Here is a 24,695-nt window from a genome sequence, read left to right as displayed (position 1 = left end):
CTGCTGTCTTGTCTTGCCGCCTGCCCTGAACCCGGACCATTACTGGATCTGTTGTCTTGCTGTCTGCCCTGTACCTGGATTGGCCTTGAACCTGCTGAGTCGCTGCCTGTTCCAATTCGGATCTGTCTTGGAGTATTGTCATCACTGGTTCTGGATCTGGGCAACCCTTGGGTTCCATTCCTCACTGTCACTCCACTCAAGGTAGGCAATTACTCTACCACTAGGGTCCAAAATATTGTCGAAGGATTAACACACTTTTTCTAGTACTGCTACATCTCTCTTGAGGTGACCAGAACTGTACATGATACTCCATGTACAGTCACTCAATGGATTGTCATGGAGGTGTTATTTTATTCTCTGTTTTGTTCTCTATTCCTTTCTGAACTAGCACTCCATTAGCTTTTTCAGATTTCATGAAAGCTTGGGATAAGCCTTGAGGATCCCTCACTTTAAAAAAGCAAAGGGAAAGTCAAAGATTATCTGGGACCTGAGGCACTGCAATAGGCTGTAAGAATGTGAGCCTTATGGTCCTTATCTACCACCATATTTGGTTTCTCAGGCTTCGGCACTCTCTATGTGGATAAAAAATGGAGTTAACCCACATAAATCTACCATAACTGGGTAATTGCACTTATAGTATTCATAAAGAATGTTCTCAGTTACATAACTCACATACATTCAACCACATGGAAAAAAGGGCACGCCGGAGTGTGTTTTGAAAGCATGTTTAGAAGTTATAGGCCTAATTTTAAAAAGGATTTAGACAGTATATTTGGGTTTTGCATGTGGAAATGTACCTTACCCATGTTAAGTAGGTTTTTGAAAATTGCTATAATATATGCCATTTAATTGTCTATTGGTTATTCATGGGTAAGTGCAGTTTGTATGTGTAAATGGCATTTTAAAATAGCTATGATGGTATGTTAAATTTACAAGTGTAAATCCTTTTAAAATGACCTCCTATGAGCATTCACTGAATTATCAAACAGTTTTAAGCGTACACACAAAATTTCATCAACAAAATAAGCTTATATTTATATTCAGCCTACATGAGTATCTTCTATTTATAAGTCAGCTGGGTTTGTGATTTGCCAGTTGGGTCCCATATTGAAATGCAAACTATGGAAATAGTTTTCAAATGGATTTACGTACGTAAAAATGTGATGAAAATAAGCTACTTTTACCTGTGTAACTCCTTTGAAATTTACTCCTCGAAATACATTTGCTTATCTTCTATTTATATTTTCTGTTATTTTAGATTACAATATATTATTTACCAACATGTGAAGATAATGGAATTTGCCTTGGAAGAAATTAATAAAAACAAAAATCTACTGCCCAATATCAGCTTAGGGTTCTGGATATACGACTCCTGTAGTGCCCAGTCCAGGACACTGCAAGGTACAATGTGGGAACTCACCGGAAACAAAGACCCCATTCCAAACTATTCCCGCAGGGGGACATCTCCATTAGCTGCAGTGATTGGAGATACCCAGTCTCGGATGTCCATAATCATAGCTCAACTACTGGGAGTATATAAACAGACACAGGTAGGGATTTTAAACAACAAACCCTTAGATTTATCAAAATGCATTAATAATGCCCCGAATAAGATAAAAGGGCATATTTAGGGAAATTTTAGAATTACCACACTCCACAATAAAATATTGCTTTGCATCGGTAAACTTATTGCACCCTGCAATAATCCTTTGGGGTGGATTTTAAAAGGTTACGCGCGTAACCCTTAAAAAGCCCCCCTGCGCACGCCGAGCCTATTTTGCATAGGTGTGATCTTTCTCTCTCTCTCTCGTTCAGCAATGACTAAATTGCAATTCAAAAATTTATGGTGAATTGTGTTACGGGCATATAGCACAGTCTAATGCCTGAAAAAAGTTGTAGTTATTTCCTGTGTTAAAAGCATGTGTTATGCCATGGAATGGTGTGATATTGCCCCTCATTTTAATAAATCCCACCCAAACTCCTTCTTGATCCCACCCCTTCCAAAAATTTGCATTCATACCATGTGTTACTGTTATTACTTATTGCCAAGAAAGAGAATGGATGTGAAGAGGTAAAGAAGTTGATCTAAAGCACACAGTTAGGGGAGAAAAAGGTTTATTGTGTCTTGAGATACCCTGTAAGAAAAAGGAAAGAATAATTTATCACTCTCATAAATGCTGATCAACGGTAAGAAAAACTAATTAATGTTATTGGTGAATTTCTTATAGATCAGCTATGCCTCAACCGTAGTCACTCTTAATGATAAAAGTCAATTTCCCTCTTTCCTCCGCACTGTTCCAAGTGATGATTTGCAGTCTCTGGTCATTGCCAGGTTGATCACCTTCTTCGGTTGGACATGGGTTGGAATCCTTGCTGAGAACAATGACTATGGACTGATTGGGAGTCAGATGCTAAAAGAAGAGCTGGTCAAGGCTGGGGTCTGTGTTGCCTTCTATGAAATCATCCCCCTGTTTTACTCTCAAGAGAAGACACAGCGTATTGTAGAGGTGGTGAAGAAGATGACAGCCAGGGTGATTGTGGTCTTTTCCTCTGGCAACAATTTCTATCCAGTGATGCTGGCAATTGCAAAGAGTGACATATCTGGGAAAGTCTGGATTGCTACGGATGGCTGGGCTTTTAATCCAAAATTTATTGAAAATGATTTTTTAAAATCTCTGAAAGGAACCATTGCAATCTCTGTTCCTACAGGCAACATTCCAAGGTTCAAAGACTACCTCTATAATCTTCATCCTTTAAGTGCTACAGAAGACATCTTTGTTGGGCAATTTTGGGAAGAAGCATTTGGCTGCAGGTGGGCTGACCCCAACATGGACCAGGTCACTCTTCAAGAACTAAGCAGAGAAGGGAAAGTCTGCACAGGGAAGGAAGACTTGAGGACCCTTAATAGCCGTTTCTTTGATATGACAAATCTAAGGTCAGTTTATAATGCTTATAATGCTGTGTACATGGTGGCTCATTCCCTGCATGCCATGTATGCCTGTGAACCTGGAAAAGGACCTTTCTTCAATGGGACATGTGGGGACATCAAACACTTTGAGCCTTGGCAGGTATGGACCAATGTTTGTTTGAGCTATGCAACAAAGTAAGCATGACCTAGTCAGTTCTCTACATTACAATGACACACAGTATGAAGTACATTTTTAAAATTGCATCTTACTGCAGAAGTACGAATACTTTTAGACTACAGAAAAATAAATGGTCTTAAAACACCACCTACTTGCATACATTCTGTCTGAATATGACTAGCTAAGTGGCCAAAAATATCTATGGCTATTTAAGTTGTATTCAAATTTATGATTATTAATATTTAATGTTTGTATATACTGCCATGTCAAACTGGTGCTCTCTACAGTTAACAGTTTACATAAAATGATTGAGTATGCTTTGTGCAATTTGCAGCATACATAAATATAACAAATATATTTAACCATCCCCATTCCCAATTTCCCACTAGTTGCTGAGCCCCAGCCAAATCATTGCAGCCTCTGTATACACTAGAGACTTGAAATTTTTGCATTACCGTCCCTCCTGACGCAGCCTTTCGGTGAAACATGGGTTCATGACAGGGGACCCATTTAAAGTTCTACTTCTGCTATAAAACAATGGAGTTGCCATGTTAAGTAAAGTTTTGTGCAAGCACTTGTTGATAAGTGTAAAGGACTCTCTTTATTTATCTGCATCTCTCAATTGATGATGAGCCTCTGGAGAAATACATGAATTCTTGCTGTTGGGAGGAGGATTACCTGCGAAGCCAAAGGATTAAAAAAAAAAAATGTAGTCCATACAGCTTGGTATTTCAAAGAAGAAAGAATTTTTAGCAAAAAGACAAAATATCCAAGATGCAGGCAAAGCAGATTCCATAGTTTATGAGATAATCCAAAGCATAACACAGTAACTGACTTCCTCATGACACTTGAGAAATGACAAGCTTTCCCTTTCAAGTCCCCAGTAAGGCATTTTACATTTTTTAGGCCCCACTGAAGAACAGGAAACGTCTTCTTCCTCACCACACAACTCACTGAGATGGATGATGCATTAGGGGTTCTACTCCTTCCCATAGGCCTTTACTCTTTAGCTGATATGAAAGAGAGGTACTTATATTCTCTCCAATAGATCAAATATCTCCATGCCCTATCCCTGAATTCCTCAGGACCAGATTCCGGTTCAAAGCCTTCAAAAATCCTCTTAATTCCCACAGGACTCATGGAACCATCTTATATACCACTTCAAAAACCCATCACCAATGAGGGAAGGACTCACCTTTCATTCACTACCTTCTTCACATCCCCCCTTGCACCTCCCATTGTTTGAAGTATCCTAATGATAAAACATAGTACAACTTGTGTTACATAGGCACCATATCAATTTTTTAAATAACTAAATATAGTCAAACCTGACAGCAGTCACATATAGGCTGAGTATTGTCGCGTAGCGTACCGGCGGTCACTGGGATTCCTGGGCTTTTGTCAGGCGCAGATCCACCTTCCGTCTGGTGGTTTCCCTCTGCAGTCCTCTGTCGGGCAATCCTAGTCCTCAATGTCCTGTGTAGATTCGGATGCCCTTGCACTGCTCAAGGCAGGGCCTTCAAGGTCCCACAGCCAGTCTCCTCAACTCCACCTCTCTGACAAGGTAAAAAAAAAACTTCTGTCCCAAAACAGTATCTGGTTATAAGCCCCCGGCAAAACCCCCATGCAGCTCCAAATCCCTCAGTTCATTGGGAAGTAATACAGATATCTGGCTTTCCCAGCCAGCCAAACTGTCCTGCTTGGGAGTCACACAACTCTCCCCAACTCCCCTCTGTTGTGCTGCAGGCCACGGTCCTCCCAGTCCCTAAACAAAAAACAAAGCTCACCTGCTCCCAGGTTAAAGAAAATAGCTAAAACTTAGAGAATTCCTCACTTACTCAGCCTCCATGTCACTGTTATCAGATTCCCTTGCCAGGATCTCTACTACCATAGGATCCTCCTCCCCCTCTGAGGAGCTGAGCTCTTCTTTTGAGCCTAAGGTCTCTGTAATCAGAGGAACAGGTGTGTGCCTTCCCTGAGTGCCCTGCTCAGCTAGGGAATCAAACTTCATCCTCTCCCATTGGTTCAGCTGAGGCTCAAAGAACCTGGGAAATGTAGTCTGTGCTCGGTTCCCAGGCACCTTCTGCCATCTAATGCAGGGGCGCACTTGTTGGTCTTTCTTTGTTTTGACGGGGGGACGGTCACCTTGCCTTCCCCCCAGGTCTATTTCGCTTTTGGACTGAAATAGGCACCTTCTGCCATCTAACTTTGCTCCAAGCTCTCCCTGGGTGGATCCAGACTGGGTTTTTCTCTCCTGAAACAGCCTGCACTTCATCTCAGTATGTAAATCAAACCTGGTATTCAGCAAGGATCAACTAAATATGGTGGCTAAATAAATATTCAAGGAGTGTTTTATCCTGAAGTGTTGAAGTCATTGTTTCTAAAGGTACGCTTCCTTTTCTTTTTTTTCTTTTTATTTATGGAATTTATCAATACAATGCCATATTAAATGACAAGAAAAAGCTTAGGGGTAGATTTTCAAAACTAGCGCGCACACACATGGACACGCAATTTTATAACACGCGTGTGCCAGTGCACACATGCTATAAAACCGGGGGGGGGGGGGGGGGGGGGGGTTGGCGCGCGCAAGGGGGTGCACATTTGTGCAACCTGCGAGTGCCGATGCCCACGGCCTTCCCCAGTTCCCTCCCAGTCCAATTTAGGAGTGGCCTGGGAGGGAACTTCCCTACCCCCTATTCTAACTTTCCTACCCCTTCCCCTTACCTTCCAGCCCCTAGCCCTATACTAACCCTCCCTCAAATCCTTATCTTACCTGTTGCGCCTGCCGGGCATATGATCCCTTGGCACAACGGCAAATGACTGATGTGCCAGGGGCCACTAGCCACGTCCCGCCCCGCCCCCTGGGACCGCCCACTCCCCCCCCCCTCCGCACCCCCTCCCCACCCCTTTCCCGAGGCCCCAGGACTTACACGCGTCCCGGGGCTTTACACGTGTGGCCGGGCCTTTGAAAATAGGCCCAGCACGCGTAAGGCCATTTATGCACGAAAGGTTTTTAAAATCTGGCCCATAATGAAGAGCAGTAAATATTGTGGAAGAAAATACAATCAAAAGAAACACAAGACATTGCCTTAATTAGCTATAATCCAAAATAACATATGGGGGAAAGGTAGGCTTCCTGATGGGTCCCATATCAGTTGATCAAGTCTAGGATTTACCCCATTATATGTGAAGACCTATTGTGATTTCTGTTAGAAAAACATAGATACCATGGGCCCATGCATAGAATGAAAGTAATACCAGAACTGGACCATCTTGATCAGCAGTAACTGTACCAATTGACAACCTTATCTGTAGTGGATAGGGTATTTTTATGGCAGAGAAAAAAATATCTGCAATTAAAAAATATTGGAGGGTTTTTCTCTAATATGTGGTTTAATACATATCAGAGAACTTAAATATTTCCCTGGTCATATTCCAACTGCTTATTAAGAATATCAAGGAACCCAGAAACCCGGATTAACCACCTGGTTAGCTCAGAATGCACTGAGATAAACATAGTCAGTGGTGTGGAAGAGATATTTTAAGTCACAGTCTAGGTGTGTAGACTTCAGTGATTATCAGGGTATTTTTACTTGGGAAATATGCCTGTTTCTCAGCTAGAAATGAATTGCAAATTCTGGAAACAACTGGCAAATATGACACACAGCTGTACACCTGTAAAATCAGACTGCAACTGTATAAAATCAATGCGAGCATGTCTCCTTTTCATGGCACAGCTCCTGCATTACATAAAGAAGGCACGCTTCCAGAACACCATGGGCCGGGAGATTTTCTTTGACCAAAATGGCAACCCACCGGCTTCTTATGACATTATGAACTGGCACCTATCTTCAAGTGGTTCCTTTGATTATATAAAGATCGGCCTCTATGACTCTGGAGCAGCCAGTGGCCAGGATATCAAAATCAACACCAGCGCCATCATGTGGACTGAAGACTATACACAGGTTAGATGACTCTCCACCCATCTTTCCCTCCCTCCCATCTTCATAGAAAACTGATTAACAAGATGTTCAGTAGTAGTAATAAGAGGAACCTTTTTTGACATGACTGAAATGCAATTTCAGACACATTTATATTTGACTTAGATAAACTTGATGAAAGTCATCTTCACTTTGCTTTGAATTCAACTTCTATTGATTTTTCAGTAATTAGAAGCTGTCTGGGACCTTTAGCTCAGTAGTAGAGTCAGCACCCCAAAATCCAGGGTTCAACAGTCTGTATCTTGGGAAGACTTCTATGGGAAGAGATAGCAAATGTCAGTACTAATTTTTATGTATTTATTTATTGGTTTTATATACCATCGTTCCGTATTCTATTACAATGGTTAACAAAGCGCAAAACATTAAATGAAACACATAGTACAGGCAAAATAACGTTATAAATACCAAACACATAGTACAAATGAAGTAAAATTATAAATACCAAAAACTAAAAATCAAATACAGTAATTCATTAAACATTAACAAAATAAAATCATTACAATAAATTTAAAATAGTTAAACAATAAAATTCAAATAAAACAGGAAAATAAAACTATTCAAATAAAAACTCAGTAGTATTAATACTTTCCATATCAATATTTGCTTCCTAGTTGTTAAGTCATCTCCATGCCAGTAATGTTATTTCATTCCTGCTCTTGTGTTGCGACCGTCACTGCCCGACGTCTCCACTTCGCCCTCCTTACCTCTTTGGCGACTTCTCCTGTGGTTGACAGACGTTTGGCTGCCGCGGCGTCTTCCTGCCATCCTCTCCGGCGTCCCTGGACCGGCTTGGGCGCTGCCTCCCGCCATGTTGTTCAGCTGCCTAAGGGCGTGTGCGCTGCGCGGCCCTGCTTCAAGTACCTTCAGTGGCGTAAACCTCAGGGGCGTGTCCCTGTAATGATGTCATGCATCCAGGATACAAATAGCCTACGCAATTGCTAGCTTACGAGTTAGCAAGGGTTGGAACTCCTTCGGATGGGATTTCGCTCTCCGAACCTAGCTACTCTGCCTCCACTTGGACTACTCTATTTGGGTACCCGCTCCTCGGGGGCCTCTCTCTCTTTTCTCTTTCAGGTCGCTGTCTGGAACCGGTACTCGCTCCTGGAGGGCCCATGTTCCTGGACTCGCTACCTGGACTTCACTTCTGTCTGGAAGACACCGCTGCCTATTAGGGATGTGCAGAGGGATGTCATACGTTGCATTCATGATTCGGTTTCGTCGGGGAGTAAATGCGTTGCATTCGGCCGTATGGCGCCCCGATGCGTTAATACAGCGAGTTATATTCGTGTCCCAGCTAAAATTTAAATTAACTACAACCCCCCACCCTCCTGACCCCCCCAAGACTTACCAAAACTCCCTGGTGGTCCAGCGGGGGGTCTGGGAACTATCCCCTGCACTCACACCCTCGGTGCTGGTTTCATCATGGCGCCGATAGCCTGTGTCACAGGGGCTACCGGTGCCATTGGTCAGCCCCTGTCACATGGTCACCGGCTCCATCTTGTGCTCCTTCCATGTGACAGGGGCTGACCAATGGCACCGGTAGCCCCTGTGACATAGTATGGGCAAAGGCTATTGGCGCCATTTTGAGTCCTGGCATCAGACGGCCGGCGTGCAGGAGGTCGCTCCGGGACCCCCATTGGACCCCCAGGGACTTTTTGCCAGCTTGGGAGGGCCTCCTGACCCCCACAAGTCTTGCCAAAAGTCCAGCGGGGGTCCGGGAGCGACCTCCTGCACGCCGGCCGTCCGATTCCAGGACTCAAATGGTGCTGATCGCCTTTGCCCTCACTATGTCACAGGTACCGACGGTCGGCCCCTGTGACATAGTGAGGGCAAAGGCGATCTGCTGCCAGTGTTCAAAATGGCACCGATCGCCTTTGCCCATACTATGTCACAGGGGCTACCGGTGCCATTGGTCAGCCCCTGTCACATGGTAGGAGCACAAGATGGCGCCGATGGCCATGTGACAGGGGCTGACCAATGGCACCGGTAGCCCCTGTGACAAAGACTATCGGCGCCATGATGAAACCAGCACCGAGGGTGTGAGTTCAGGGGATAGTTCCCGGATCCCCCGCTGGACCACCAGGGAGTTTTGGTAAGTCTTGGGGGGGTTAAGGAGAGTTTGTTTAAATTTTTGTTTAGGTGGCTGAATAAAACAGAAATCCGTTAAATACGTGGGGAGTCGCGATGCGTTTCGCCTCCCCACGTATTTAACAGATAGGACAAAATACGTTGCGGATCACAAATACGTGGAAAACGGATGCACACCCCTACTGCCTATACCATCTGTGAGTTACCATCTATCTCTCTCAAAGCTGTTCCCTGGAACCAGGTACTCGCTCCTCGAGGGCCTGACTTTACTTCAGCTCCTGTGCTCCATACTGAGACCGCTGCGTGAGTACATTACCAACGAGGTTCTAATCCTGAACTCTACATTCACTGCTGCTACTCACGATATCAGTTTCTCTCAACTACAGCACAGCCATTGTGGAATCGCTGTTATAGAGCCTAAGGGACTACAAGCCCAGCCGGACTATATTCCAGCTCACTACCGCCACCTCTGGTGGCTCACCATCACTGTCTAATAAAAGATCTAAACTGTGTGTGTGTCCTAAGCTGACTCTGACCTGTGGCCCCTCACCGGACCTTCCCCCATGGGCGTAGTCATCTGCCACAGAGTCCAGGAGTCCACCCAAAATCCTTACAAACAATAACATCTTGTTCCTGATATGCTTCCATAAATAGCCATGTCTTTAATTATTTTGTAAAGGTTTTTAAATTATTTTGTAATCGTAGTTCAGTTGGTAATGAATTCCATATTTTAGGGCCTGCTATCAATATAGCTCTGGATCTAACCTTGCTCAGGTGTGCAGTACGTATTGACGGTGTTAATATTCTTGCGGCCACATTTTGGAGTATTTGTAACGGTAGTAGTGTATTATTAGGGAGTCCAAATAATGAGTTACAGTAGTCAATATTAGAAAATATTAAAAGCTGCAGCACTGTACAAAAGTCATTTTGAGTTAAAAGTGGTTTCAGTCACCTAAGAGTTAGTAATTTAAAATATGCTTATCTTAATTTTGTATTAACATGTTTTTTTAAGTACAACTCTCATCAATAGTCAGTTTAATGTTCATATTTGGATCACCTGTTTTTAATATAGGGAGGTTATTGTCAATATTTTTCCTGTTCACTAAAATGATTTCTGTTTTTCCAGTATTAAGAACCAGTTTCATTAGTGTTAAACATTGTTTGATAATTGACATATAAGAACATAAGGACATAAGAAATTGCCATGCCGGGTCAGAGAAAGGGTCCATCAAGCCCAGCATCCTGTTTCCAACAGAGGCCAAACCAGGCCACAAGAACCTGGCAATTACCCAAACACTAAGAAGATCCCATGCTACTGATGCAATTAATAGCAGTGGCTATTTCATAAGTAAACTTGATTAATAGCCGTTAATGGACTTCTCTTCCAAGAACTTATTCAAATCTTTTTTGAACCCAGCTACACTAACTGCACTAACCACATCCTCTGGCAACAAATTCCAGAGCATTATTGTGCCTTGAGTGAAAAGGAATTTTCTCCAATTAGTCTTAAATGTGCTACTTGCTAACTTCATGGAATGCCCCCTAGTCCTTTTATTATTCGAAAGTGTAAATAACCGAGTCACATCTACTCGTTCAAGACCACTCATGATTTTAAAGACCTCTATCATATCCCCCCTCAGCCATCTCTTCTCCAAGCTGAACAGCCCCAACCTCTTCAGCCTTTCCTCATAGGGGAGCTGTTCTATCCCCTTTATCATTTTGGTTGGCCTTCTCTATACCTTCTCCATCGCAACTATATCTTTTTTGAGATGCGGAGACCAGAATTGTACACAGTATTCAAGGTGCGGTCTCACCATGGAGCGATATGGAGGCATTATGACATTTTCTGTTTTATTAACCATTCCCTTCCTAATAATTCCTAACATTCTATTTGCTTTTTTGACTGCTGCAGCACACTGAACCGACGATTTTAAAGTATTATCCACTATGATGCCTAGATCTTTTTCCTGGGTGGTAGCTCCTAATATGGAACCTAACATCGTGTAACTACAGCAAGGGTTATTTTTCCCTATATGCAACACCTTGCACTTGTCCACATTAAATTTCATCTGCCATTTAGATGCCCAATCTTCCAGTCTTGCAAGGTCCTCCTGTAATGTATCACAGTCCGCTTGTGATTTAACTACTCTGAATAATTTTGTATCATCTGCAAATTTGATAACCTCACTCATCGTATTCCTTTCCAGATCATTTATATATATATTGAAAAGCACCGGTCCAAGTACAGATCCCTGAGGCACTCCACTGTTTACCCTTTTCCACTGAGAAAATTGACCATTTAATCCTACTCTGTTTCCTGTCTTTTAACCAGTTTGTAATCCACGAAAGGACATCGCTTCCTATCCCATGACTTTTTAGTTTTCGTAGAAGCCTCTCAGGAGGGACTTTGTCAAACGCCTTCTGAAAATCCAAATACACTACATCTACTGGTTTATCCAGGAACGTATGAGTTTGTAAAAAATCCAGGAACTTTATGCATCCTTCTCCTGTGCCTACACAGCCATTTTTCTTACAGAAGATAAACTATTTCCAAATAATTCCTTATCACACCGTCAACAGCCTATGAAACAGAAAATATATGTCCAATATATTCACAAAAATATATCAAACTTTTTAACTTCAATTGTGTTCTTAATGGGCATTAATAGTTGAATTTCATCTGCCTAGATATAGGAGTAGATTTTAAAACATTGCGCACGTGCGTCCATGTGTTTGTGCTACCCGGCATGCACACATGGATGCATGATTTTATAATTTGTGCGCGCATGTTATAAAATGCCAGGTCAGGACGCACAAGGGGGGGATGGGACATGTGCAGTTACGCGTGGCGACGCATCGGGCCAAGTTCCCTCCCAGTCCGTACCAATTAAGGAGGGACTGGGAGGGAACTTCCCAACCTCCTAACCTGACCTCCCTTCACCTTCCCCTATCCTGCCCTTCCCCTATCACTACTCTAAATCCCCCCAAATGCCTTGTCCTACCTTTTGCTCCTCCTTCTGAGCAGGAGCAAGATGTGCAAGCCGGCATCCTGCCAGCACGTGATCTCCCGGCACAGCAGGGTTTAAGCGCGTGGCCGGGCCCTTTGAAAATTATCCCGGCATGCGTAAGGCCTGGCCACGTGCGTAACCCCCAGGTTTCACACGCGTAAGTCTTTTAAAATCCGGCCCATAATGTATAATACTCAAACCAGCTAAAAGATGACAAAGAGGAAGCATATATATATTAAATAGCGTTGCCGATAAGGAGGATCCTTGTGGTAGTCCAGAATCTAGTCTTTTTTTTCCGACAGTTTAGTATTGATGTTCACTTGGAAAAAGTGATTATTCAGATATGATGTAAACCATTGTAATGTAGCCCCAGATAATCCAATTTCATTGAGTCTATCATTTAAAATATTATGATTCATTGTGTCAAAGGCCACTGTGTCGAAGACCACTATCAAATCCTCTTAAGATGGTATTGCATAAAGCCAAAAATAAGGATTCTGTACTATGGTGTTTTCTAAACCCGAATTGTGAAGGAGAAAGGATATTGTTTTTTTCTAAGTGTTTAGTCAATTAGGTTTGAACGGCTTTTTCTAATAACTAATGGATTAGAGTCCGGTCTATAATTATTTAGATCATTAATATCTGCCTTCTGTTTTTTAAGCACTGGTTTGACTACTGCAGTTTTTAATAAATCTGGAACAATTCCTTCTTTAAGTGATAAAGTAATCATTTCTGCAATGTGGATAGATATTATGTGAGCTACTGATTTTAGAGTGGCTGTAGGAATGTTGTCAATTGGATGTGTTGCAGGATTCATTTTTTTTTTATTAATGACTACATTTTTCATGAGGATGTATATTCAAAACTAGATCAATTATTGGTATCAGGATCTTAAAGTTCTTTAAGCTCCAAGTTCTCTCCCACTGCGGCCCTTGTTTCCGGTGTTGCAGTGTTGGAGTCGAAGAAACTCTCGATTTTAGTTTGCAGGGTGCCTTCTTCTTTTCCAAGTAAAAAGTTTTTTACTTTAGCTTTACGCTTTGTGTGCGGCATCCTGCAAAACTTCCAAATTAGAAGGAAATTCAAAAAGGAAATCTATTATCTGATAGAACAGAGAGAGCTCTTCCGACGTGTCTTATGTGTCGGCCGTCTTGGCTCCAGACTCATCATATCCCTCCAGATCATTATATACCAGGTCTCATGTCATATAATCAAATTACATGTGCAAAATATTTAAATTGTTTTATATTTTATCAACTATTATAAAATCCCACTGTTACGACTCCCTTCAAATTTACTTCTAAATTTCCTCATCGTCCACCACGTTCTCAATATCCCCTGTTCTCAATATCCTCCCAATATCCTCCGACAAAGAATTTTCTGTTTTGCCCTCCCATCTAAGGGCTTCTTCAGGGAAATATGTATCTACTGTTATCCATATACTTCGTCGCTAATTTGTACAAATCCACGGTCTCGTCTCACAACCAATCCGTATGCCTTAAACACGCAGTACTCTTTTCATCTGCTCAACAGTCTCCGCTGCAATTCCCAAATTCCCGGGTACATAGAAAGCTTGAGTGATGTCATTTCCAGAATTGACAAGTTATGATGTTTTGGATGTGTGAAGATGATTTAAATAAAAAGAGAAGTCACTGAGTAAATCTTAAATGTGAATTTGGGAATTTCAACGGAGATGATTAAGCAGATGAAAAGAGTACTGCATGTTTTAAGGCATACGGATTGGTTGTGAGACGAGACCGTGGATTTGTACAAATTAGCGAAGAAGTATATGGATAACAGTAGATACATATTTCCCTGAAGAAACCCTTAGATGGGAGGGCGAAACAGAGGATTCTTTGTCGGAGGATATTGGGAGGATATTGAGAACGTGGTGTAAGACGAGAAAATTTGGGAGTACATTTGAAGGGAGTAGTAACAGTGGGATTTTATAATAGTTGATAAAATATATAACAATTAAAATATTTTGCACATGTAATTTGATTATATGACATGAGAATTGTTGTTGAATGATCTGGCAGAATATGTATACGATTTTGAATTTTTCTATGTTTTGTGTGTGAATGGGAGATGATTAGTTTGATAGATAGTTTTTAATGTGTATAGATAAGATGTTTATATTTGTTTAGTAACAAATAATATTGAACTATATTTATGACTAGTATTTTCTCTGTGGTTGAATATTCCACCAGCAGATTTAGTGAAAACCTGCACTGTGAATGAATTCAAGTTTCCTTGGGATAGAAACAGAAAGTAGCAGTAAGAACAGGGATTGGGAAGTTGCAGAGTTGGAAAGAAGCAACTCACTGGAACGCAGAGTATTTTCTCCAGCACTAAAATACCACCAGGAGAAATACTGCTGCATTACTTGTCCCCATAATTTCACACGGTGGCAATTTTGGGGACTACCATGTCTTAAAGGAGCTGATGAGCACTGCCTAAAAGACCTCCGAGAGGTATTTTACACTCCAAGAGGTCTTTAGTCAGTGTTCATCAGCCCCTTTAAGACATGGTAGTCCCCAAAATTGTCATCGTGTGAAATTGTGGGGAGTATTAATGCAACAGTATTTCTCCTGGTGGTATTTTACTGCTAGAAAAATACTGTGGAATTTACAAAGCAGTAATGCTGAGTTCTGCTGCTTTTTGACTCCAGCGGTGTTATCCCCTCCATGAACAATACTGTAGTTTAGTGAATGACCCCCTGAGTTTGCAACCCTCTGGGGATAATGAAATAACTACAGTACTGTAATGTAATTCACTTTGAAGTGTCATGAATGGTGGAAACTAAATAAATATCAAAGTTAATGTATTAGTTCCAGAATTGTAGTCCATGTCGAAAAATATTGAACTGAAAGAGAGCAACAATGCCATTAATTCATGCCACTTGCACAAAAAAAAAAAAAAAAAAAAACAAAAACCCCCATCAACAAAAACTTTATTGAGAATTCGATCAGACCCCAGTAGGCCACTACCAGACATATAGTGAATTCACTAATACATTTAAAGGAACTTAGACACATTCCTACTACCATAGCAACCTAAAACTTAACTAGGAACTGATCAAAATTGAGATGAAGGCAGCAGTCCAGCAGCAAGAGGGGGGCTTCCCAGTCTTTTGCATCGAGTGTCACATGTATGATTTTTTACCCACCGGTGAGAAGTTGTACATGTGCATGCGATGCAAAGAGCTCCGGGCTCTCAGAGAACGAGTCCGATCTCTGGAGGCTAGAGTGGCAGACCTGGAGGAGCTGAGGGAGACAGAGAGGTATATAGATGAGACCTTCAGGGACATAGTAGTCCAGTCCCAACTTCAGACTGGCAGCCCTGGTGCTGCCTTGGAGGAAGAAGGTCTCATAATGGGAGAGCACCAACCAGATGTAGCAGGAAAGGATCCTGTAGCAAGGACCTGCTCTCTAGGTGATGCATTGTCCTTTCGCACTGAGGATATCTCCCCAAGGCCTACTGCCCAGGAGGGAAGGGTTAGGTCGGCCGTCATAGTTGGTGATTCGATTATTAGGAATGTAGATAGCTGGGTGGCGGGTGGGCGTGAGGATCGCCTGGTAACATGCCTACCTGGTGCGAAGGTGGCAGACCTCACGCGTCACCTAGATAGGATTTTAGACAGTGCTGGGGAGGAGCCGGCTGTCGTGGTACACGTGGGCACCAACGACATAGGAAAATGTGGGAGGGAGGTTCTGGAAGCCAAATTTAGGCTCTTAGGTAGAAAGATTAAATCCAGAACCTCCAGGGTAGCATTCTCTGAAATGCTCCCTGTTCCACGCGCAGGTCACCAGAGGCAGGCAGAGCTCCGGAGTCTCAATGCGTGGATGAGACAATGGTGCAAGGAAGAGGGATTCAGTTTTGTTAGGAACTGGGGAACCTTTTGGGGAAGGGGGAGTCTCTTCCGAAGGGATGGGCTCCACCTTAACCAGGGTGGAACCAGACTGCTGGCGCAAACCTTTAAAAAGGAGATAGAGCAGCTTTTAAACTAGAACAAAGGGGAAAGCCGACAGTCGCTCAGCAGCGCATGGTTCGGAGAGATGTATCTTTAAAGGATACTAATGATGCATTAGAATTAGGGCATCCCGACAGTGAGGTTCCAATAATTAGAAAAGTAGTCCAAGTGCCTGTAACTAAAAACTCACCTGAGCTAAAAAATTGTAACTTATCCCTATCAATTAAAAAGCAGAATAAAAATACAATCAAAAAACAAACTTTGAAATGTTTGTATGCTAATGCCAGAAGTCTAAGAAGTAAGATGGGAGAACTAGAATGTATAGCAGTAAATGATGACATAGACTTAATTGGCATCTCAGAGACATGGTGGAAAGAGGATAACCAATGGGACAGTGCTATACCGGGGTACAAATTATATCGCAATGACAGAGAGGAGCAGTCGGGAGGAGGTGTGGCGCTTTATGTCCGGGATGGCATAGAGTCCAACAGGATAAACATCCTGCATGAGACTAAATACAAAATTGAATCTTTATGGGTAGAAATCCCTTGTGTATCAGGGAAGACTACAGTGATAGGGGTATACTACCGTCCACCTGGTCAAGATGGTGAGATGGACAGTGAAATGCTAAGAGAAATTAGGGAAGCTAACCAAATTGGTAGTGCAGTAATAATGGGAGACTTCAATTACCCCAATATAGACTGGGTAAATGTATCATCGGGTCACGCTAGAGAGATAACGTTCCTGGATGGAATAAATGATAGCTTTATGGAGCAATTGGTTCAGGAACCGACGAGAGAGGGAGCAATTTTAGATCTAATTCTCAGTGGAGCACAGGACTTGGTGAGAGAGGTAACGGTGGTGGGGCCACTTGGCAATAGTGATCATAATATGATCAAATTTGATTTAATGACTGGAAAAGGAACAGTGTGCAAATCCAAGGCTCTCGTGCTAAACTTTCAAAAGGGAAACTTTGATAAAATGAGAAAAATTGTTAGAAAAAAACTGAAAGGAGCAGCTACAAAAGTAAAAAATGTCCAAGAGGCGTGGTCATTGTTAAAAAATACCATTCTAGAAGCACAGTCCAGATGTATTCCACACATTAAGAAAGGTGGAAAGAAGGCAAAACGATTACCGGCATGGTTAAAAGGGGAGGTGAAAGAAGCTATTTTAGCAAAAAGATCTTCATTCAAAAATTGGAAGAAGGATCCAACAGAAGAAAATAGGATAAAGCATAAACATTGGCAAGTTAAATGTAAGACATTGATAAGACAGGCTAAGAGAGAATTTGAAAAGAAGTTGGCTGTAGAGGCAAAAACTCACAGTAAAAACTTTTTTAAATATATCCGAAGCAGAAAGACTGTGAGGGAGTCAGTTGGACCGTTAAAGGGGCACTTAGAGAAGATAAGGCCATCGCGGAAAGATTAAATGATTTCTTTGCTTCGGTGTTTACTGAAGAGGATGTGGGGGAGGTACCCGTAATGGAGAAGGTTTTCATGGGTAATGATTCAGATGGACTGAATCAAATCACGGTGAACCTAGAAGATGTGGTAGGCCTGATTGACAAACTGAAGAGTAGTAAATCACCTGGACCGGATGGTATACACCCCAGAGTTCTGAAGGAACTAAAAAATGAAATTTCAGACCTATTAGTAAAAATTTGTAACTTATCATTAAAATCATCCATTGTACCTGAAGACTGGAGGATAGCAAATGTAACCCCAATATTTAAAAAGGGCTCCAGGGGCGATCCGGGAAACTACAGACCGGTTAGCCTGACTTCAGTGCCAGGAAAAATAGTGGAAAGTGTTATAAACATCAAAATCACAGAACATATAGAAAGACATGGTTTAATGGAACAAAGTCAGCATGGCTTTACCCAGGGCAAGTCTTGCCTCACAAATCTGCTTCACTTTTTTGAAGGAGTTAATAAACATGTGGATAAAGGTGAACCGGTAGATATAGTATACTTGGATTTTCAGAAGGCGTTTGACAAAGTTCCTCATGAGAGGCTTCTAGGAAAGTAAAAAGTCATGGGATAGGTGGCGATGTCCTTTCGTGGATTGCAAACTGGCTAAAAGACAGGAAACAGAGAGTAGGATTAAATGGGCAATTTTCTCAGTGGAAGGGAGTGGACAGTGGAGTACCTCAGGGTTCTGTGTTGGGACCCTTACTGTTCAATATATTTATAAATGATCTGGAAAGAAATACGACGAGTGAGATAATCAAATTTGCAGATGACACAAAATTGTGCAGAGTAGTTAAATCACAAGCAGATTGTGATAAATTGCAGGAAGACCTTGTGAGACTGGAAAATTGGGCATCCAAATGGCAGATGAAATTTAATGTGGATAAGTGCAAGGTGATGCATATAGGGAAAAATAACCCATGCTATAATTACACGATGTTGGGTTCCATATTAGGTGCTACAACCCAAGAAAGAGATCTAGGTGTCATAGTGGATAACACATTGAAATCGTCGGTTCAGTGTGCTACGGCAGTCAAAAAAGCAAACAGAATGTTGGGAATTATTAGAAAAGGAATGATGAATAAAACGGAAAATGTCATAATGCCTCTGTATCACTCCATGGTGAGACCGCACCTTGAATACTGTGTACAATTCTGGTCGCCGCATCTCAAAAAAGATATAATTGCGATGGAGAAGGTACAGAGAAGGGCTACCAAAATGATAAGGGGAATGGAACAACTCCCCTATGAGGAAAGACTAAAGAGGTTAGGAGTTTTCAGCTTGGAGAAGAGACGACTGAGGGGGGATATGATAGAGGTGTTTAAAATCATGAGAGGTCTAGAACGGGTAGATGTGAATCGGTTATTTACTCTTTCGGATAGTAGAAGGACTAGGGGACACTCCATGAAGTTAGCATGGGGCACATTTAAAACTAATCGGAGAAAGTTCTTTTTTACTCAACGCACAATTAAACTCTGGAATTTGTTGCCAGAGAATGTGGTTCGTGCAGTTAGTATAGCTGTGTTTAAAAAAGGATTGGATAAGTTCTTGGAGGAGAAGTCCATTACCTGCTATTAAGTTCACTTAGAGAATAGCCACTGCCATTAGCAATGGTTACATGGAATAGACTTAGTTTTTGGGTACTTGCCAGGTTCTTATGGCCTGGATTGGCCACTGTTGGAAACAGGATGCTGGGCTTGATGGACCCTTGGTCTGACCCAGTATGGCATTTTCTTATGTTCTTATGTTCTTATGTTCATAGTCTGACAAAATCTGTTGCTCACAAATTGAGACTCATAATTATAAAACTACTACTAAGTCAAGGAATCATAACCCATGGTACAAGTAAAACATTAGGGACACCAAACAGATCCTGCGAAGGAAAGAAAGAGATCGGCGGAAAAACCCTACCCCTCAACTATTAGGCAGGCGCAACAGGTATGATAAAGGTCAGGGGGGTCTAGGTGAGGGCTAGTGGGCGAGAGGGTTAGGGGAAGGGGAAGGGTGGTTAGGTTAGGGGTTTGGGAACAGGGGAAAACCTCATGCGTCGGCGTGCACAATTGTGCACCCCCTTGTGCACGCCGATCCCCTATTTTATAACTGGCGTGCACCTGCGCGCGCATGTTATAAAATCAGGCGCCCGCCGGGTAGCGCGCGCACGTATTAAAATCCACCCCAATAGTACAAAATCGAACTGAAAATACAACTGAACAGCAAGTATCAATCGCAGATACAAGATGTGATGAAATGGCAACATACTTTAAGGAAAAAATTCCAACCCTCGTAAAGAATATCCCAGATGCAAATGGCAATAAAGTAACACTTAAAGAGGAATGTTGTTAGTTTCCTTTGCTTTGGAATATGACAGAAATTTAGTTTTGAAATATTTCTTTCAGAAACAGGATGACCCATTATCACGGACAACAGCTTTGGATATATCCAGACATTGTCCGTCAGACACAAGAGCGTAGGAAAAAGTTTATTTCGATGAGAACAGAAGTTACAGATAGAGGGGCTAGGATGATACTTAGGTATCCTTCAGATGTCTAGTAACATACCAGAATGAAAAATATGTGTTTCTAGAACCAGAACAATTAAGGGGGTTTTTGGACGGGATGGTTTGAGGTGTTTAGTTGGGGGGGGAAATGGTGTGGAAGTATCTTATGTGTGGGTAATTCCTAGGTTAAATGATTGGTGTGTGAGCTCTTATTTCATTTTTTTGGCTCCCTATTACCTTAATGATTAGAGATATAATTGTATGAGAATTCTTTGATTAGATTCCTTTATATGAATATGATGTTATAATCTCTATATCTTATATTATCTGGATATTGTATATCTGAACATGCGAAATTTAAAATAATTAAAAAAAAGAATGATCTGGAGGAATATGGATATGATTTTGACTTTTTCTATGTTTTAATGTGTGTGAATGGAAGATGATGAGTGTGATAGATAGTTTTTAATGTGTATAGATAGGATGTTTATATTTGTTTAGTAATAAATAATATTGACTATATTTATGGCTAGTATTTTCTCTGTGGGTGGATATTAATATTAGTATGAGAGGAAATAAAGTGTACCTTAATTGTGATTATTACCTGGTGGAATATTCAAGACATCTTCTAACCTCTAAGTAAAGAAATATTTTTTAATTTTTCCTCTGAAACTTCCTCCCTCCAATATCATTTCATGATCCCTTGTCCTTAAAATATCTTTTTCTATGAAATGTTTTACCATCCTGTACTATCAAAGCCCGACAGATATTTAATGTTTCTATCACATCCTCCCTTTCCCTTCTTTTCTGCAGCATTTTCATTTTGCATGTCTTAAGCCCCTCTTTGTAGAGTTTCTGTTTTGGGCCTTGTATCATTTTAGTAGTCCTTTTCTCAACTGCTTCCATCCCCTCAGTGTCCTAATGGAGATTCAGTTTACAGTAATGAACACAGTACTTAAGGTGGGGTCTCACAAGTGACCAATACAAATGCAATATGACCTCCTTTCTCCTGCTCATGATACCTCTGCTAATGGAACTGAGCATACTGCTAGCTTTTCCTGTCATTTTATTACATTTACTGGCTACATTTTAGCTAATGCAGACTCCTATAATTTAATAGGGATGTGAATCGTTTTTTGACGATTTAAAATATCGTCCGATATATTTTAAATCGTCAAAAATCGTTAGGGCCACGATACAATAGCAAGTCCCCCGATTTATCGTCAAAAAATCGTAAATCGGGGGAAGGGGGAGGGCAGGAAAACCGGCACACTAAAACCCCCTAAAACCCACCCCGACCCTTTAAATTAAATCCCCCACCCTCCCGAACCCCCCCCCCAAATGCCTTAAATTACCTGGGGGTCCAGCGGCGGTCCGGAACGGCCTCTTGCAATTGAATCGTGTTGTCTTCAGCCGGCGCCATTCATTCAGCCGGGGTCCGGCGCCATTCATTCAGCCGGGGTCCGGAACCCCGGCTGAATGACCTCCTGCAGTCGATCTCCTGCCGGCGCCATTTTCTGTACGGAAAACGATTCGCGGCAGGAAATCACTCCCGGACCCCCGCTGGACCCCCAGGGACTTTTGGCCAGCTTGGGGGGGCCTCCTGACCCCCACAAGACTTGCCAAAAGTCCAGCGGGGGTCCGGAACGACCTCCTGCAGTCGAATCGTGTTGGTCTATGGCCGCCGCCATTTTGCGCCGCCATTTTGCAAAATGGCGGCGCAGAATGGCGCCGGCTGAAGACAACACGATTCAATTGCAGGAGACCATTCCGGACCGCCGCTGGACCCCCAGGTAATTTAAGGCATTGGGGGGGGGGTTCGGGAGGGTGGGGGATTTAATTTAAAGGGTCGGGGTGGGTTTTAGGGTGTTTTAGTGTGCCGGTTTTCCTGCCCTCCCCCTTCCCTTGATTTAGCTATGGACCGCCGCTGGACCCCCAGGTAATTTAAGGCATTTGGGGGGGGGGGTTCGGGAGGGTGGGGGATTTAATTTAAAGGGTCGGGGGTGGGTTTTAGGGGGTTTTAGTGTGCCGGTTCACGATTTTAACGATTTTCACGATACTCTAAACACCCAAACGGCGACGATACGATTCCCTCCCCCTCCCAGCCGAAATCGATCGTTAAGACGATCGAGGACACGATTCACATCTCTATAATTTAAGTACTTCCTCTCCCCAGTTTTAGAGTTTCTTTCCTCAAATGATGTGTAATTTGTGGAGCGTTGTGGTTCAAATGCATGATTTTACTATTTTTAGCATCCATTTCAGACCATTTTTTCAGTTTTCATTTTTTTCACCTCTTCCACCATGTCCACTCTTGTCTGAATTAGGGAGCATCTCGGTTCATTATCAACAGATTAATTTGCTCTGTCTCCCTCCACACTTCTCTCCATTAAGGCTCCTGTCTCTATCTGCAGTGAGAGCTGTGGTCCTGGGTTCCGGAAGGCCATTCTGGAAGGACAACCTGCCTGCTGCTTTGACTGCATCCCCTGCTCTGAAGATGAGTTTAGTAACATAACAGGCGAGTGCTATGAATCCCACTCAGTAGTGACCACATTTGTAGGATGGAGGGTTGGTATTAGAGGGTACATTGGTTCTCTCTAGGTCAGTTTATGGACCACAGAATTACAGGCTAATGCAATTTCAATTCCATGTAGATGTTTATAGACAGACATGTTCCAACAACAACATACATACTATAATCTTAAAAAGCACCTTTCATAGTGAAGAGTTGTCTTGTACTGTATGCACTGATTTAAAAAAATAATGTATTTGCACAATACAATATTTTTGGTGGGGTACTAGGAAAATATATAATAAAAAGATATCTACCAATATATATTTATTTATTATTATTATTATTATTATTATTATTATTTATGCATTTTTATATACCGCAGCACGTTCGGAACATCACCTCGGTTTACATGTAACAAAAATGCAGCAACAGGCTTTACAGGAAACACATAAGTGAAATAATATAGCAACAGGCTTTACACAGCAAACACATAGTAACAGGAACTGATTAACCAATGGAAATATGTACAAAAAAGAAATGGCGGTAATAGCAATATTTTACCAGATCATGACAGTGTGGAGATATTGGCAGAGTCATAAGGGGTGCAATGGGATCAGTTAACAGAGTAAAGGGGGGAAATTAATAGAGTCAAACGGGGATTTTCTAAGAGGAAAAGTAATGGTTATTAAACGTTCGGGAGGAAAATATTAGGGGCTTAACAAGGAAAGCAGGGAAAAGCGGCAGATGCAGATGCAGGAAGGATTTAGTGGGCGACAGCTAGGGTGGATTTTAACATGGTGAGGAGGGATTTCGGGCGGGGAAGAATTCAAGGGGGGGGGGGAAGAGTAACAGATGGGAAATGTTCTAAGCTAAAATTAGGAGGGAAAAATTGGCAGAGGTAAATCTTTGGTGGAAGGAGGGGATGCAAACACTGGGGGGGTGGAAGAATTGGTTGCAAGGTTCAGGTGAATGCTTGTTTAAAAAGCCATGTCTTGAGATTCTGTTTGAATTTTCTTGGACATGGTTCCTGGCGGAGGCTGAGGGGCATGTTGTTCCAGAGAGTAGGTTCTACGAGAGAGAGGGCACATTCTCTGGTGGTCACTAGTTTAGTGAGCTTGGGTGAGGGAGTGTGCAGCGTTGCAAGGTATTGCTTTCTGGTCGGTCTGTCAGTGGTGAGGAAACGGAGGTGCTCATTGAACCAACACATATCTTGGTTGTGGAGGGATTTGTGAATGATGGTGAGTGATTTGAATATTATACGAGATGGGATAGGCAGCCAATGCAGCTGTTTGAGGACGGGGGTGATGTGATCATGTCGGTGGGTATTGGTGAGGATGCAGGTGGCGGCATTCTGGAGCATTTGCATGGGTTGGATGGTGTTCTTTGGAAGGCCAAGGAGGATGGCATTACAGTAGTTGAGTTTGTATAGGATGAAGGCTTGGAGAACTGTGTGAAAATCGTTAAGATGTAGGAGAGGTTTCAGTTTTTTTAGCGTGTGGAACTTGAAGAAGCCATCTTTTAGTGTGGCGTTTATGAAGTTTAGGTTGAAGTAGTTGTCCAGTGTGACTCCTAGGCTACGGACGTTTTGGGAAAAGGTGGGGAGGGGGTAGTGTATTGGGTGGGAGTATGTTGATGTTGTTGTGAAGAGGCGAGATGAGGAGGAGGAGGAGGAGATATCAGTATATGAACAGACTGCTTCACATACCCAACACAAGCCTTAGTCAAACTTAGTTGAAGCACACCAATAAAAAAGGAAGATCACAGCCAGTGGTGTTATTCTTTAGTTACTAACCAGAAATTAATCCCTCTTCATGGCCAAGAGCTTGCCTGAAAAATAAGGTTTTCACCCTCTTTCTAAATGTTTGAATGTATTAAATTACAATTGTAGCTTCTGAGATATTTTCTAAAGTTTGTTTGTAGATTTTAAATAATTTATGGTGTGACATCTTGACGAAGCAACCTAGAAGCTAACAATCTATATCTATCATATGTTGATATCTGTTTGTAGGAGGGGAGTTGGTCGGTGTGCACAGATTCACCGGTGGCCACCAGGAAACACTGA

General features: G+C 42.2%; 1 protein-coding gene and 1 long non-coding RNA gene across 3 annotated transcripts in view; one reads left to right on the top strand and one right to left on the bottom strand.

Annotated features, from left to right (window-relative positions):
* Positions 1-2,103: 2,103 nt before the first annotated feature.
* Positions 2,104-5,055, bottom strand: LOC115080710. Of its 2 annotated transcripts, XR_003853638.1 has the most exons (5): positions 4,925-5,055; positions 4,459-4,642; positions 4,282-4,338; positions 3,542-3,764; positions 2,104-2,135 (listed from the first exon to the last, which is right to left on the bottom strand). It is a non-coding gene; the product is annotated as an uncharacterized LOC115080710 (long non-coding RNA). The 2 variants fall into 2 exon arrangements; XR_003853637.1 differs by lacking the exon at positions 2,104-2,135 and having other exon boundaries at positions 2,992-3,764.
* A 1,807-nt stretch (positions 5,056-6,862) lies between these two features.
* Positions 6,863-24,695, top strand: part of LOC115081138 (vomeronasal type-2 receptor 26-like) — a 43,287-nt gene continuing 25,454 nt past the window's right edge. The window contains exons 1-2 of the mRNA XM_029585646.1: positions 6,863-7,051; positions 22,513-22,636. Of these exons, the coding sequence (XP_029441506.1) occupies positions 6,863-7,051; positions 22,513-22,636 (313 nt within the window). The remainder of the gene's footprint in view (positions 7,052-22,512; positions 22,637-24,695) is intronic.

This window comes from Rhinatrema bivittatum, chromosome 19, assembly GCF_901001135.1.
Source record: "Rhinatrema bivittatum chromosome 19, aRhiBiv1.1, whole genome shotgun sequence".
NCBI classification, from domain to species: domain Eukaryota; kingdom Metazoa; phylum Chordata; class Amphibia; order Gymnophiona; family Rhinatrematidae; genus Rhinatrema; species Rhinatrema bivittatum.
This window is presented reverse-complemented; position numbering and strand designations above follow the sequence as displayed.